Consider the following 15,867-nt stretch of genomic DNA (forward strand, 5'->3'; position numbering starts at 1 on the left):
TCTCATCGATTAAACATTTGATCTCCATACAGGTTTCTGTTACCAAACTAAAATCTGTAACAAACAGAGTGGACTGCGTTTTGTAGACTTTACCCTTTGCCAAAGTAAAAAAAAGAAGTGCATTGTTTCGAGCGCACACGCGCACGTCACAGAGTAGGCGTTCCCTAACTGAAATATGCAAATAACGCGCCAATAAGATCTCACTAGCTCGTGCTTGACTCTGCCCACCTCCTTGCTCGTTCTGGCCACTATGATTAATTTGCTCCCATTGGAAACGACAGGCTCTGGTCTATCTTGGGTTAGTTATAAAACTCCTTGCTAATACTGTAGTGGAGGTGGACCAATGGATCGAGTCAAAGGCAAAGAAAAAATAGAGGTACTTTTATGAATGGACTTACACATCAAGAGCTTATCCAGGAGAGTGCAAGGCTTTCAGCACTGCTTGGTGCTTACCATGAAATAAAATAACAAATTCTCCTAGCTTATAAGGATGTCTCGTGATTAACATGACAGCTTTTATTACACTGTTAAATCTTATGGAATGAATGTTAATCACTCTTAGGTTTTAGGATTAAGAGGCTTTAACAATAAAACTTGAACAATAAACTGTATTTGCCCTGTCTGTGTGAAATTATGTTTTTTTTCTTTTCTCATCTAATAGCGAATGAGCACAAAGGGAGAAATCCATATGATATGTAATGATGGATAAATAGGCATCATTCATCCACCCTTCCAACGTGACAATGGGGCTCACTGTTCCTAAGAAGTTTGTGCAGAGGCTTGAACCATTTGTTAGATTTGAAAAAAACCCTGCATTGTGTGACGAGTAGGTGAGTCATTTCTAGGTGAGAAAATTGCTTTCCTTGTTCGTCCACTTTCCAATTAGTCACACTCATGCCGCAGACGCAGCTCTGTAATAAAATGGGGTTTAATTGAGTTGAAATGTGGGATCTGACACAAAGGAGAACTAGAGCCAATTAATTGTTATGTTTGGGGCCTCCGTTGGACCTGCATACCAAACAAGGCTATTGGTCCAGTCAGTGGCCTAACTCTCTTAGTCCACAGGAAAATAGTGTTCATTAAAAGGCAGATCACACATCAAGGCGCTGTGTTTACCATTAAGCACTGGGATGTACTCAATATTAGGAATAGTCACTTTAGCACTATCTTTATTCATTTGTATTAATTGCTGTTGAATAGACTGTATATTGTCTCTGGCTATTTCCCTGAAGAGTTGTAGCTATCTGCTCTAAATAATTCAATTTCATTTTGACAATCCTGTAACACTGAGTCAGTCCACAGCAGAAATGACAGTGGAAATGTATCTGGCCTTCTAAGAGAGTGTCGAAAAGATGCTGGAGATGCCTCTGCCTTTCAAGCAAAACTTGGCAGAGGCCATGTAAGGTGAGCAAGATGTTTTGTGAGATCTATTTTCCCTGTTTCATCTAATTAGAGACAAAGCTTTTTAGCAGATMTCTCACATCAGTCACGCCACACACCGTGTGTGTGTGATGTAGTTAGTCTGTTTACTGAATTTCCSGASTGATAATTGGCAGTGCAAAGACACAGCCATGCTCCTACCGTGTTATGACTGTGGGGAACCTGGAAGGCCTCTGCCAACACACACACTCTCCTCAGTTTGTTACTTTCATAACCTAAGGATGTACAATTTGCTCCACTATATTTTGTCTGGTAGGATTATGCTGTAAATAAGATACAACTTTAGGAGATGACTGCCTGCTCTAATGAATGCAAAGCTGCAAAGTTAATGCCAGGGTGTCAGGTGCAATGACAAGTGATATTGGGCTCCCACTTTTAATTAAATCTAAATGGGCCTGCAGTCAACTGAGTAATTACACCCAGGGAACTGAATTATCTTGTTGAAAGTTTGTCACAACTAAGTCTGGAAAGACAATCGTAATGGAACTTGGGAACTGGCTTCTCACACTGAGAGAGAAAAATACAAAGTACAGAGACCTTTCAATGGTCTGCCTGCATTCAAAAAGCAGTAATTCAAAAAAATACAAATAGGATGGAACTACAGTAGATGAAAAAGGTGAACATACTCTAGGACCCAAAGTAACCCATCCAGATACACACAAACACAATTCCAGTAGTTTGTTAATGACAGTATAGCCTAGCAGACTACCTGCAGATGATTCAGTGCTGGTTGAATTGTTTTGCTGATGGGGTTTCTGCAGGTGCAATGCAGTTACACATGAAATAGCAAAAGCCAATTTCCCCCAGTGACCGTTCATATGAGGATGATTTATCAGTTATCATAGAGTAATAATGATTAGGCCTATATCACCTCTTACTGCTGAGCGCACCAGGCAGGCAGGCAGACAGGCAGAGAAGCAGGCAGGCAGAGGCAGGCAGGCTTGCAGAGAGGCAGCCAGGCAGGCAGGCAGAGAGGCAGGCAGAGAGGCAGGCAGGCAGAGGGGCAGGCAGCCAGGCAGGCAAAGAGGCAGGCAGAGAGGCAGACAGGCTATTTCCACAGGGCTATCTGTACAGGCAGCCAGCCACACAGGCAGCAAGGCAAGAAGGCAGGTATACAGTCAGGCAAACAGGCGGGCAGGCAGCCTCCTTATGGACAGTAAATGCACGTTGGATAGTGGGAGTGAGACACAAGGTTATTATGATCTCTGGGGTCAGAGGGCAGTGTATTGTTCTTGTGTTGTATGAATCTTTCAAAACCAAACTACAGGTATATAAATGAGTAACAGTCGTTAATGGGGATGATGTCCCCTTTAGTTTGATAGGGAAACAAGGATTCATCAAAGTAAACAGAAAGGAACAGACTTCATTAAACGCAGTTCAAAGAATAACACCATCTGTTCCCTCTTTTCTGAATCACTTCTCTTCTTCATTTCTGCCTAGTTTTGCAATTACAAGCTTGTGAATTCTTCTAAAAACTGGTTTAACACGGCATTGGTTTAACACTGTTTTCAAACTGGAATTCGTACTTGGTGAAACGGCCACGTCAGTTTGCGATATAACAACAACAAAGAAGTTACTTCAAACAACGAACCCAGTTTTTCCCCCGCGCTGACATCATTGCACACCATTGCACTATGCTGGATGCTCCTCTCCTCCGTTTCATCAACAAAAGAAAAATCATGACTCTGAATGATTGGCTATGAAAAGCCAACTGACATTTACTCCTGAGGTGCTGACCTGTTGCACCCTCGACAACCACTGTGATTATTATTATCTGACCCTGCTGGTCATCTGTGAACGTTTGAACATCTTGGCCATGTTCTGTTGTAGTCTCCACCCGGCACAGTCGGAAGAGGACTGGCCACCCCTCAGAGCCTGGTTCCTCTCTAGGCTTCTTCCTAGCCACCGTGCTTCTACATCTGCATTGCTTGCTGTTTGGGGTTTTAGGCTGGGTTTCTGTACAGCGCTTTGTGATATCGGCTGATGTAAAAAGGGCTTTATAAACACATTTGATTGATTGATTGATGATAAATGTGCTGGGGGCGAACAATGACGCTGTTTCACCTTATGCGGATTTCAGATTGAACACTGAGTTGGTTTAACATTTCTCTAACGTTGCTCTGTTGGGGATCCCCTCTCTCTGCAAGTTTGACATTCACAACTCTTTGGGGAAGTGCTGAGTGCAGGAACTATTCCTGGCTGTAACAATGTAGCATCCATCTTCACAGGCAGATACTGTGTTATTTATTCTTGTAACCCTGGCCCCCCAAAAATGTACTTCATAACCTTCCCAATGCACCTCTGAACAGAAGCGTCAAAAACATAAACCCCGGAGCAGACTTTGTGCTAGCAATTTTGCGAGAACTGCTTATCTTGCAATATTCAATATCCATAGCGGAAACCTATTGAAATAGTAATTGAGTCTGGAATGGAAGTCCTTTCTCCTAGGAAGCTTGCCATGTCAGGGGCTAAGTCCCATTATATCTTCATTATAGCTTATGGGATATTCGCTGAAGAATAGAATAGAGCAACTTGGATGAGCTGGAGTTGAGCATTTTCTTGTTTTATTGTGGCTGTATTATGCAAAACTCTCCTTTCTCAAGAGCCCCAGAACCTTAAATGTGCATCCCAAGTGGCACCCTCATCCCTACGCAGTGCACCACTTTTGACCAGGGCCCATAGGGAATAGGGTTYCATTTTGGACAGAGCCTAAGCCATGGGGATATTCTAACAAGATGATTCAATGAGTTTCCTGTTCCCGTTCTTCTTCCATTTGTCTGAACACATCCAGGTCTCCGTCCCAAATGTCAGCCTATTTCCTGTACATTCTGTAGTGCACTATTTCTGACTAGAGCTCTATGGGTGCTGTTTGGGACGCACGCAAGATTTAGCCTATTGTCTAGCAAGGGAGATAATCCACACAACTCAGACTACAGGACCATGGGCTTCCAAGTCAAGTGATTCATTAATTAATGTACTGTATCCTCTTTTACTGGAATTAGCTACAACTCAAAGAGAGTGAGGTAGCTACATTGTTCAAAAGAAATTCTGTGTGTTTTCATCGTTGATGTCTTTAGATAAATACAGCCGCATGACGTATTCATCCATGAGAATACTTGCATTTATTTTTTATTTTATGCCATTTTGTAGACAGTAGGAGAAGAGATGGAAAAGTCACCAGCTTTGGCTTTACCATTGTTCAAGCTTCACAGAGCAGTCGAGACGAAATGAATTTATGTTGATGCCTTCAGGGCCATATCAAAGTATGGCTTATTGTCGCAATAAAAAGTATGTTCTCTGCACACCAAGGCCAGGAGGAAAGCTGGGATACAATTGTAAGAGAACACAATGGGTGCCTTTCGAACGGTTATTTGATTTCTAATAATAAAAAGACATTGAATGGGAAGTGCGGCTGGTTGCTGGTTGCAAGGCTGACTTCCTGATTATTGCCTTTCAAGCGCCTGGTGCTTGTGTATAGCTGTCTAGGCCAAGCTATAGCTTCAGTGACCCTGGAATGACTCCTGTAGAAAAGTTTTTCATCTCCTTGAGAGGTGTCAGTGGCCCTYCTGAAGTCACGACCGAGTCCCAAGTGGCACCCTATTCCCCCCATAGGACCCTGGTCAAAAGTACCCTAGTGCACAAAATAAGAAATAGGGTGCTATTTGGGACACATCTTATGTAAGCGTTTTCCTCTCTGATGGTTGGTCCCCTGACCAATAGGACTTGATATGATGTCAGTGAGGACGGCTGTTGGATAGATGTCTCAATGGCGTTATTGTCTTTACCTCYATCAGACAGAGCACTCTAGCTAATGCACTCAAACACACACTGAGTCACTGGCTTTGACGTTAGACTTGATTAGAGAATTGAAGGAAAAATCTGTTTGGAGAAAGGTTAGCAATTGTCCCATACTTTGATTAGGAAGACAAATGGAAATAAATACTTTCAACTTGCAATCAAATGGCCAAAAGTAAGTGCTCTTTGCCAGCTCATAGATCAGGTGATGTGTGATCTTGAGATTGGCTTGTATTGTCTTGTATCCCGACCAAGAATAATGCGCAATTAGAGTAAAACGATTTCCCAGAGGCACCATGGTTTTTTGAAAAGTGTGCTGGCTCAGGTCTGCAGGAATGTTTCTGGGGTTGTTCGAATTGCATTAAACCCACATAGCGCTGCTTGGCACTACTCAAGGATTCAGAACTTCCCTTCAGCAGCCTCGGGCACAGCATCGCTCTATTCTAGCTTGATGAAAATAGAAAACACAAAATCCTCCATAAGCTTCTACATCTCATTAACACATGCTATTGAAGTGCAAACTTTTGCCCCTATATCTTGGGTTTCTGAAACCAGATGTTGCGTTGAATAATCKGATTTTTCGACTGGATACAAAAAACTCTTAATTTGGAGAAAAAACACGCAGTGGCTGATTTAGTCCATGACCATGCAAATGTATCAAATGTGTAGCTTGATACATACGCACCGCTAATCGAATGGGACTTTCATGTGATAAAACAACAGACATGCATTATCTTCAACAGAAACTGGACCACATTTAGTCACCGATACCGTATTTTGGGATGTTAATACTTTGAGCATTTATCAGGGCATTCCTGTTGATATGCCCTGTCTGAGCTACATGGACGCCTTTCTACCTAGCTGGGGCAGTGTCTAAGGAACGTTTGTTCCCCTTGTGACTCAGCTGTCTTCAATGTCCTTTTGAAACTTCCCTGTTGTTACCTTGTTGATACAAAAAGTCCTTCCTCTCTGGAACCGAGTGTTTTATTGCTAATTAGACACTGTTTTCATTAGTCACAACAAGGTTGTTTCTCTTTAATCATATGGTAATATATTAGTRACAGAGACTTGCATAAGAAGAAGGGGAATTTACATTTTTGACTGATTTGTTTCCAGTATTGTCATAGGTGAAATGTCTGTCGAGTTTCATGAAAGTGTTTTTTTGTGTTCTTATGGTCCTTGCCGTAGCATGTCCTTTTCTCAGTTATTGGTACCTTCAGGCCAAAAAAACAAACATCCAGTTTGGCGTTAGGAAAGATGCCTATGCCTTGATTTAAGATTACTACTGGACGTCAATTTAGAAAAAAATAGAAAACAGATATTACATTCAGCAATGCTATACATTATTATACATTAAGCCCTCTCAACATCCTCATAATTGAAATTCAAACAAGGTACTATCTTTTGAGTATAAAAATATTTTTAAAAAGGAAAACAAAAGGGTTATTATATGTTAGGATTGTTAATTTCTCTAGTTTTTACATCTTTTCGAAACCCCAACAATCTGATATTGGTTTAACTATTGRACTCTAATTGTAAGCTTGAAGTTAGTCACATGTAATGAATATTCATTGTTTATTAAAGTGCTTCTGTATATTGATTGATGAGGGAAATAAGGCTGTAATGTGGCTGAACTAGCCAAATCCACTAATTTGAATGGGTGTCCACATCATTTTGTATATGTAGTGTATATATGGGCAATACAAAATCTTCGTGGCAAAATCTGCAGAGCTGAGATGGTTGTATGCCCCATATAAATGTTGCCTTGAAATCAGATGACCATCATAGGCATTTCCAATTCTGTAGAAAATATTTGGCATCTTGAGTTGACAACTGGCCCCGGTTTAGAATCGGAAAAAGTCCTGTTTCAAATGAAGTATTCTTCTTTCTATTCTTCCTCGTTCAAAATCTCTAGTAGAACCTTTTCGCTTTGAGAGGCACCGCCATACGAGTCGACAGAATCACCACACTCGGCCTCGTTGGTGTAGTAAGTGCCCTTACGCTTGCCGGTGTAGCACAGCAGCACCAGCGCCAGCGCCAGGAGAATCACCAGGAACAGCGCAAAAAGGACTCCTGGGAAGGGAGAGAGACGGGTATAAATTAGACTGACAGAGGGGAGAATGGTCTCTGAAAATATAGAATACTCTTTTAAAGAGTAATATGTTTTTTCATAAGACACGTTATCATAGTAGTAATCGTGAACTAGAAAATCAAAGAAACATAAAAATGTTATGTGTTAGGTCATTGATTTCAGGTAGGTGGATCGGCAGGTCGCCTAGCGTTTTAAGATTGTTGGGCCAGTAACCGAAAGGTCACTGGTTCAAATCCCTAAGGTGAAAAACCTGTCGACGTGCCCTTGAGCGAGACACTTCTATACGTTCCTCTGGATAAGAGCACCTGCGAACTGACTTCAAATGGAAGTAAAATAAATGACATTTCTTTGATAGAGTAAAAAAAAAGATGTCAGAGCGCTGTTGCCTCCGCATGGCGAGGGAAACGATAACAAACTATATAGGTGAAACCAGAAACAATGAGTGGAGGACTTCCCATTTACGTAATACTCATGGAATTAGTTCCGTTTTCAGACTACAGAGAGAACAATAATGCTTCCACATCTGGATAAGCATCTCTAAAGCTTAGGGGTTAGGCCGGGTTAATGGAAAGCGCCTCGTGACAACTGCTCATAGAAAAACGGCTTTATAAATACATTGTGATTGATATATTTCTCACCTACGACGATGGCTTGAAAGGATCCATCATCTACGATGGCGGCTCCCACTGCAAATGACACCAGAACAGACAACACGATAATGACATCAGAGAGACAGAGCCTTGTAGTCAACACACAGATATGTACATTACCTACTGATTCATCATTACATTTCCCTTCAGATTTCACCATACATTCATTACACTAGCTTGTTTGACGCTCGCTTGCATTGCTTATGTCCGTAGTTTGACTCTGGTTTAGACTATACAGTACTGACAGAGTTGTGTGTACAGTATACGATGTGGCTTTGAGTACAGCTATACTGTTGACTTTAAGTAGCCTCTCTCCTGATTCTCCTGTGTCTGAAGCATTGGAGGCAGCTTGACGTACAAGTACACCCCCTGGACAGGACGCTAGTCTAGCACAGGGCCTGTTGACTGACTGTTATTCTCTCACTAAAACAGTGACAGGTAGAAGGTGCCTTTCTACCTGTCAAAAGTGGAAGGGAGACTAAATAAAGAGTGATGAAGGAGATGCTAAGTATAAGTTATTGCAATGGAACAGCTGTCCAATCCACCTTGACTCTAATCTAGCCGAGGGACACAAACACTCCAATCAGCTCAATGTGTGTCATCCCCTCCCCCCAACCTATCTTACAGTGCATCACGCACGCACACACATACACACACACCCTTCCCGGAACAACTTCCAGGTGTGTAGGGAAAAAAAGTCACACTTCAAAAGTGTGCTGGGACGCTTCGGTGTGCAATACCTCATTAACTCTTAATTACCTGCTTCATCAGAGGAGTTAGCCTATCATTAATGATTCATTAATCACTATCGCAAAATGTGCAACCCCTTTCCAAGGATGCCTCCCAAACGGCACCCTACTCCCTTCATAGTGCACTACTTTTGACCAGGGCCCCTGGTGCTCTGGTCAAAAAGTAGCACACTCCATAGTGTATGTTGTGCACACCAAGTCATTATCAAGATACATGTGTCGATAACCACCCTCCCTGAACAGGGGCACAAGTGTAGTGGATGACGTGGCGGAGGTTGAGCTGAGAGTGGGAGGTTGCTGCATTCAGAAGACTAGCTACCCGGGGGTGAAAGAGGGTAAGAGGTGTTAGTAGTGTGTGTGTGTGTCAGTACTGAAAGAATACATGTTTGAGCAGGGAGAGGAGAGTTCACAGGGCTTATTAACTCTCACTGTTTGAGGTCAGAGACAGGATGGTAATTGAGACTGAGGCATGTAGGCTTCAGGGAAAGACTGCTCTCTCTGTCTGCTCACACTCACACACACACACACAGACACACTGAGAGACTTCAGGGAGAGATGGCTCGTGCTCGCTCTCTGTCTGCTCACACCCAGCCTTGTCATATCCATATCCCCTGCCTGTTCTTACAACATTTGCATATATCTCCCTTTTTATATTCATACATACACTACATGACCAAAAGGATGTGGACACCTGCTTGTCGAACATCTCATTCCAAAATCACGGGCATTAATGTGGAGTTGGTCCATATGAGTGAAAAGACCTAAGCCTTTTTTATAGGTAAATATTATGGTCTTCAGAAATCATACACGGATACAGTGGCTTGCGAAAGTATTCACCCCCCTTGGCATTTTTCCAGCTTTGCAGCTCCTTCATGGTTATCTTTGGTCTCTTTGTTGCCTCTCTGATTTATGCCCTCCTTGCCTGGTCTGTGAGTTTTGGTGGGCGGCCCTCTCTTGGCAGGTTTGTTGTGGTGCCATATTTTTTCAATGTTTTAATAATGTATTTAATGGTGCTCCATGGGATGTTCAAAGTTTCAGATTTTTTTTATAACCCAACCCTGATCTGTACTTCTCCACAACTTTGTCCCTGACCTGTTTGGAGAGCTCCTTGGTCTTGGTGGTTCCGCTTGCTTTGTGGTGCCCCATGCTTAGTGGTGGTGCAGACCCTGGGGCCTTTCAGAACAGGTGTATATTTACATTTACATTTACATTTAAGTCATTTAGCAGACTGAGATCATGTGACAGATCATGTGACACTTAGATTGCACACAGGTGGACTTTATTTAACTAATTACGTCACTTCTGAAGGTAATTGGTTGCACCAGATCTTATTTAGGGGCTTCATAGCAAAGGGGGTGAATACATATGCCCGCACCACTTATCCATTTTTGATTTCTTTGAATTTTTTAAAATCTTTTTCATTTGGACTATTTTGTGTATGTCCATTACATGAAATCCTAATAAAAATCTATTTAAATTACAGGTTGTAATGCACCAAAATAGGAAACACTCCAAGGATGAATACTTTTGCATGGCACTGTACAGATAGAAGGGGGGAGAGAGAAATGCAAACATGTTGTCTACTCCAAAGTGAAAAATACACTCTATATACAAAGTTGTATGTGGACACCCTTCAAATTAGTGGATTCGGATGTTTCAGCCACATTACTGACAGGTGTATAAAATCGAGCACACCGCCATGCGATCTCCATAGACAAACATTGGCAGTAGAATGGCCTTACTGAAGAGCTCAGGGACTTGTGGCACCGTCACAGGATGCCACCTTTCCAACAAGTCAGTTGGTCAAATTTCTGCCCTGCTCGAGCTGCCCCGGTCAACTGTAAGGGATTTTATTGTGAAGCGGAAACGTCTAGGAGCAACAACGGCTCAGCCGCGAAGTGGTAGGCCACACAAGCTCACAGAACGGGATCGCCGAGTTCTGAAGCGGGACGCACATAAAAATCATCTGTCCTTGGTTGCAACACATACTACCAAGTTCCAAACTGCCTCTGGAAGCAATGTAAGCACAAGAACTGTTCATTTGGAGCTTCATGAAATGGGTTTCCATGGCCGAGCAGCCACACACAAACCTAAGATCACCATGTACAATGCCAAGCGTTGGCTGTGGTGGTGTAAAGCTTGCCGCCATTGGACTCTGGAGGGATGAATCACGCTTCACGCTTCATCTGGCAGTCCGGCAGACAAATCTGGGTTTGGCAGATGCCAGGAGAATGCTACCTGCCTTAATTTCCTAGTGTCAACTGTAAAGTTTGGTGGAGGAGGAATAATTGTCTGGGGCTTTTTTTCATGGTTCGGGCTAGGCCCCTTTGTTCCAGTGAAGGGACATTTTATAGCTACAGCATACAATGGCATTCTAGACAATTCTGTGTTTCCAGTTTTGTGGCAACAGTTTGGGGAAGGCCCTTTTCTGTCTCAGCATGACAATGCCCCCTTGCAAAGCGAGGTCTATGCAGAAATGGTATGTCGAGATCGGTGTGGAAGAACTTGACTGGTCTGCACAGACCCCTGACCTCAACTCCGTCGAACACCTTTGGGATGAATTGGAACGCCGACTGCAAGCCAGGCCTAATCGCCCCATATCAGTGCCCAGCCTCACTAATGCTCTTGTGGCTGAATGGAAGCAAGTCCCTGCAGCAATGTTCCAACATCTAGTAGAAAGCCTTCCCAGAAGAATGGAGGCTACTATAGCAGCAAAGGGGGGACAAACTCCATATTACTGCCCATGATTTTGGAATGAGATGTTCGACGAGCAGGCGTCCACATACTTTTGGTCATGTAGTGTATCTTTGGCAAACGCTGTATTACCAAATTATTCTCCTAGGTGCCAATATTTTTGTTCCGTATGAACATTAAAGCTCGTTTTGCTTTAATTTCCTTTCTTCTTTTCTTAATTTTTTGTGGGTATTAAAATGATAGTTAGGATGATGTCCCCCTCTCCCCTTAGTAATCCCGCCTCCTACATCCAAGTGTTTGACATGGGGGAGGGGCCCAGTAACTTTATGATCAAACTTGATCAATCTCTCATCCAAATATAATCAAACGTCTGTGCAAAACATGATTTTGACCGTTCACGACCTTTACAAACACAAGCAGAGGTGACAATTTCATTCAGCGCAAATAGGACATTTTAAGACTCACAAAAAGACAATCTTAAACGGTAATGAAGTTGATAATGGAATGGGTTTTAAGAGTAGCCAATCCAGTCATGACGCACAGTACCCAGGGTTCTACCTGGAACCAAAAAGGGTTCTCCTATGGGGACAGCCGAAGAACCTTTTGGGACCCTTTTATCTAAGAGTATATAATGTCATATCAATGGCAGATTTTTTTGTCATTTTTCCTGTCAATATAATTGACAGGAGAGGTATGAATAGATATGTGAATGTTATGAGTAAAGACATTTAGGCCTACGTGTGCACACAGTGCCATAGAACGAGAGAGGCGATTTAAGGTATCATGCCTCAGACCCGATCCTATTTAGAAAACGTTGTTGTTGGTTTAAAAGGCAAATTGTTTAAATTGTTAAAAAGCAAATTGTTTTAAGCAAATTGTTTAAAGTGGATTAAAAAACAAACTTATTTGAAATATTTGTGGTGATAACGTAGATTACATGGCTTAAATGCAATGCAATTTCATTTTCCATGTCTGGAGAAGTGCGAAAATGATCTGTAAGATGGTTCCATGACGTTTATGAAACGTTACATTTGCGAGCAGTGTAACAGTGAGTGGACATTCCCCCTTTCTCTTTATATTGGATCTTTATCCAGCTCCCGTGAAAAGTTTAGATATGCGCTAAACCGTCTAAGTTACCTTGTCTGTATTATACGCCCACGGGGAGCAATTATGGTACCTGTAACTGTATTTAGACATAGCCTAGTGAATTTAATCTTGCTTATTGACTACGATTGGCATGTCCATGTCCAAATGCCACCGCCTATGTTTAACCATGTATTTCCACATTGAAGCAATGCAATTAGAACAATGTGGACTGCAAACATGTTCAACATATTTAACGAACTAGGCTATAACGGATTAGCATTCGAATTGGAGTTGATGACAAGACTGTAAACTTGAAGCAACCACATATTTTGCCATGGAYCACATTCTGATTGGCTATTGAGTGGCCAAGCCTTGACACACACACAACTTGTTTATTCATATAAACCCAGGCCTTTCCCGCCACCGACAGCAATTGGGCCCATAATTGTGGTTGTGAAAATATCTCAAATATTTCTGCCCCCCCCCCTACATGTGTTATTACCTAACACAAAAAAAGTGCAATAGCATCAACTGTAATAAAGTGTTAATTTAAGTCTGAATTGGCAACCCCCATGGTGTTAGGGACCAACACTCTAGGGGTGTCATTTTGTGAACACTATTTCGGTGGATCACATATAATTTCCAAGAAAGTGTTAAATTGAGCACTGTGGGTGTTAAAATACGGATCTAAAATTTGCTGTGTACATACAACTGTCTATTATAGTGAAGAAGGTAAACTACAACCAACAAGTAAGAAAAAAATGAAAACTAGGGTAAGAATAAAATGAGGAAAGTAGAAAATGTCAAAACAGGACAAATCAAGAGACGGCCACACTGGACAGGACAGGACCGGACAAGACAATGCAAGACTTGTGGAAAAGTTGCAGGTTACCATAGGGCTGTTAATAGTAGGTAGGAGGTACTATTTTAATGGGCGATTGTTAATAAACTCAATAGGAAGTGTCGTTTGTCCTTGGACATTGATGATGGCGTCCRCTGTGTTTCCTCAATGTAGTGTAGTATGCAGAGTTTTGGGGATGCAAGAATGGTAATATGGAGGATGACTGAGGGAATGCTCAGAACTTTTTTCCAGTAATTCTCAATGATAGGAGAAGACCAGAATGCATAAAGGTGAGTGTCAGGAAAGTATTTTTGGCAGACTGGACACAGATGCGATCAACAAGCCCCACCAGGGACAGAAATAGGGAATTATTAATGAAAAGAGCAATGTTGGCAATATACAGTTGAAGTCGGAAGTTTACATACACTTAGGTTGGAGTCATTGAAAKTCGTTTTTAAACCACTCCACAAATGTCTTGTTAACAAACTATAGTTTTGGCAAATCAGTTAGGACATCTACTTTGTGCATGACACAAGTAATTGTTCCAACAATTGTTTACAGACAGATTATTTCACTTGTGGGTCAGATGTTTACATACACTAAGATGACAGTTCCGTTAAACAGCGTGGAAAATTCCAGAAAATGTCGACATGGCTTTAGAAGCTTCTGATAGGCTAATTGACATCATTTAAGTCAATTGGAGGTGTACCTGTGGATGTATTTCAAGGCCTACCTTCATACATGAGAAAATCAAAAGAAATCAGCCAAGACCTCAGAAAAAAAATTGTAGACCTCCACAAGTCTGGTTCATCCTTAGGAGCAATTTTCAAATGCCTGAAGGCACCACATTCATCTGTACAAACAATAGTACGCAAGTATAAACACCATGGGACCACGCAGCTGTCATACCGCTCAGGAAGGAGACACGTTCTGTCTCCTAGAGATGAACGTACTTTGGTGCGAAAAGTGCAAATCAATCCCAGAACAACAACAACGGACCCTGTGAAGATGCTGGAGGAAACAGGTACAAAAGTATCTATAGCCACAGTAAAACGATTCCTATATCGACATAACCTGAAAGGCCGCTCAGCAAGGAAGAAGCCACTGCTCCAAAACCGCCATAAAAAAGCCAGACTACGGTTTGCAACTGTACATGGGGACAAAGATGTTACTTCTTTGGAGGAAAATTTCCTCTGGTCTATGAAACGAAAATAGAACTGTTTGGCCATAATGACTATCGTTATGTTTGGAGGAAAAAGGGGAGGCTTGCAACCCGAAAAACACCATCCCAACCGTGAAGCACGGGATGGCAGAATCATGTTGTGGGATATTTTGCTGCAGGAGAGGACTGATGCACTTCACAAAAATAGATTGGCATCATGAGTAGAGGGAAAGTATGTGCATATATTGAAGCAACATCTCAAGACATCATCAGGAAGTTAAAGCTTGGTCGCAAATGGGTCTTCCAAATGACTATGACCCCAAGCATACTCCAAAGTTGTGGCAAATGGTAAGGAGACAACAAGTCAAGGTACATGGATGGCCATCACAAAGCTCTGACTCCAATCCTATAGAAAATGTGTGGGCAGAACTGAAAAAGTGTGTGCGAACAAGGAGACCTACAAACCTGACTCAGTTACACCAGCTCTGTCAAGAGGAATGGCCAAAATTCACCCAACTTATTGTGGGAAACTTGTGGAAAGCTACCCAAAATGTTTGACTCAAGTTAAACAATTAAGGCAATTACCAAATATTAATTGAGTGTATGTAACCCACTTCTGACCCACTGGGAGTGTGATGAAAGAAAATAACACTGAAATAAATCATTCTCTCTACTATTATTCTTACATTTCACATTCCTAAAATTATGTGATTAACCTAACTGACCTAAGACAGGAAATATTACTAGGATTAAATGTCAGGAATTGTGAAAAACTTAGTTTAAATGTATTTGGCTTAGGTGTATGTAAACTTCCGACTTCAATTGTATTTGTCCGCCACTATAGGTATTTTTCACACTTTGGTGTAGACAGACATGTTGGCATTTCTCTCTCTCCCCTTCGTTCTTTATCAATGTGTGATTTCTGAAGACAGTAATGTATACCTAAAAAGCATCTGAGTTGTTTCAGTCATATCTGCAGAAGTTTTGTCAGAACTCCTGCGAAAGCAAGCAAATAGTTAAAAGATACATTAGCTACAAACACAAAATACTGTACTGCTGAAGAGACAAAAGAAAGCCCCATTGCACTTTGCACAAGTGCAATGGGGCTTTCTTTTGAAGACAGTAATGTAGTTACCTAAAAAAGCATCTGCGATTGTTTCAGTCATATCTGCAGAATTGTCAGAACTCCTGCGAAAGCAAGCAAATAGTTAAAAGATACATTAGCTACAAACACAAAATACTGTACTGCTGAAGAGACAATAGAAAGCCCCATTGCACTTTGCACAAGTGCAATGGGGCTTTCTTTGAAGACAGTAATGTAGTTACCTAAAAGAGCATCTGTGGTTGTTTCAGTCATA

At 41.8% G+C, this 15,867-nt stretch overlaps 1 protein-coding gene across 1 annotated transcript; it reads right to left on the reverse strand.

The window, feature by feature from the left end:
- Nucleotides 1-6,201: 6,201 nt before the first annotated feature.
- On the reverse strand, nt 6,202-15,846 carry LOC139022610 (glycophorin-C-like). Its single transcript, XM_070445963.1, has 4 exons — nt 15,836-15,846; nt 15,645-15,697; nt 7,966-8,013; nt 6,202-7,308 (listed from the first exon to the last, which is right to left on the reverse strand). Exons 2-4 carry the CDS (start codon nt 15,673-15,675, stop codon nt 7,124-7,126), a joined length of 264 nt encoding a protein of 87 aa, XP_070302064.1. The 5' UTR covers nt 15,676-15,697; nt 15,836-15,846; the 3' UTR covers nt 6,202-7,123.
- Nucleotides 15,847-15,867: the final 21 nt, after the last annotated feature.

This window comes from Salvelinus sp. IW2-2015, linkage group LG12 (assembly GCF_002910315.2).
Source record: "Salvelinus sp. IW2-2015 linkage group LG12, ASM291031v2, whole genome shotgun sequence".
NCBI classification, from domain to species: domain Eukaryota; kingdom Metazoa; phylum Chordata; class Actinopteri; order Salmoniformes; family Salmonidae; genus Salvelinus; species Salvelinus sp. IW2-2015.

Excerpts from the sequence above, each read along its gene's own strand:
- LOC139022610 (XM_070445963.1), bottom strand. The coding sequence starts at position 15,675 with ATGACTGAAACAATCGCAGATGCTTTTTTAG. Across the intron at positions 8,014-15,644 it reads AATCGCAGATGCTTTTTTAG|TGGGAGCCGCCATCGTAGAT; the intron begins GTAACTACATTA and ends TGTCATTTGCAG. Across the intron at positions 7,309-7,965 it reads CTTTCAAGCCATCGTCGTAG|GAGTCCTTTTTGCGCTGTTC; the intron begins GTGAGAAATATA and ends CTCCCTTCCCAG.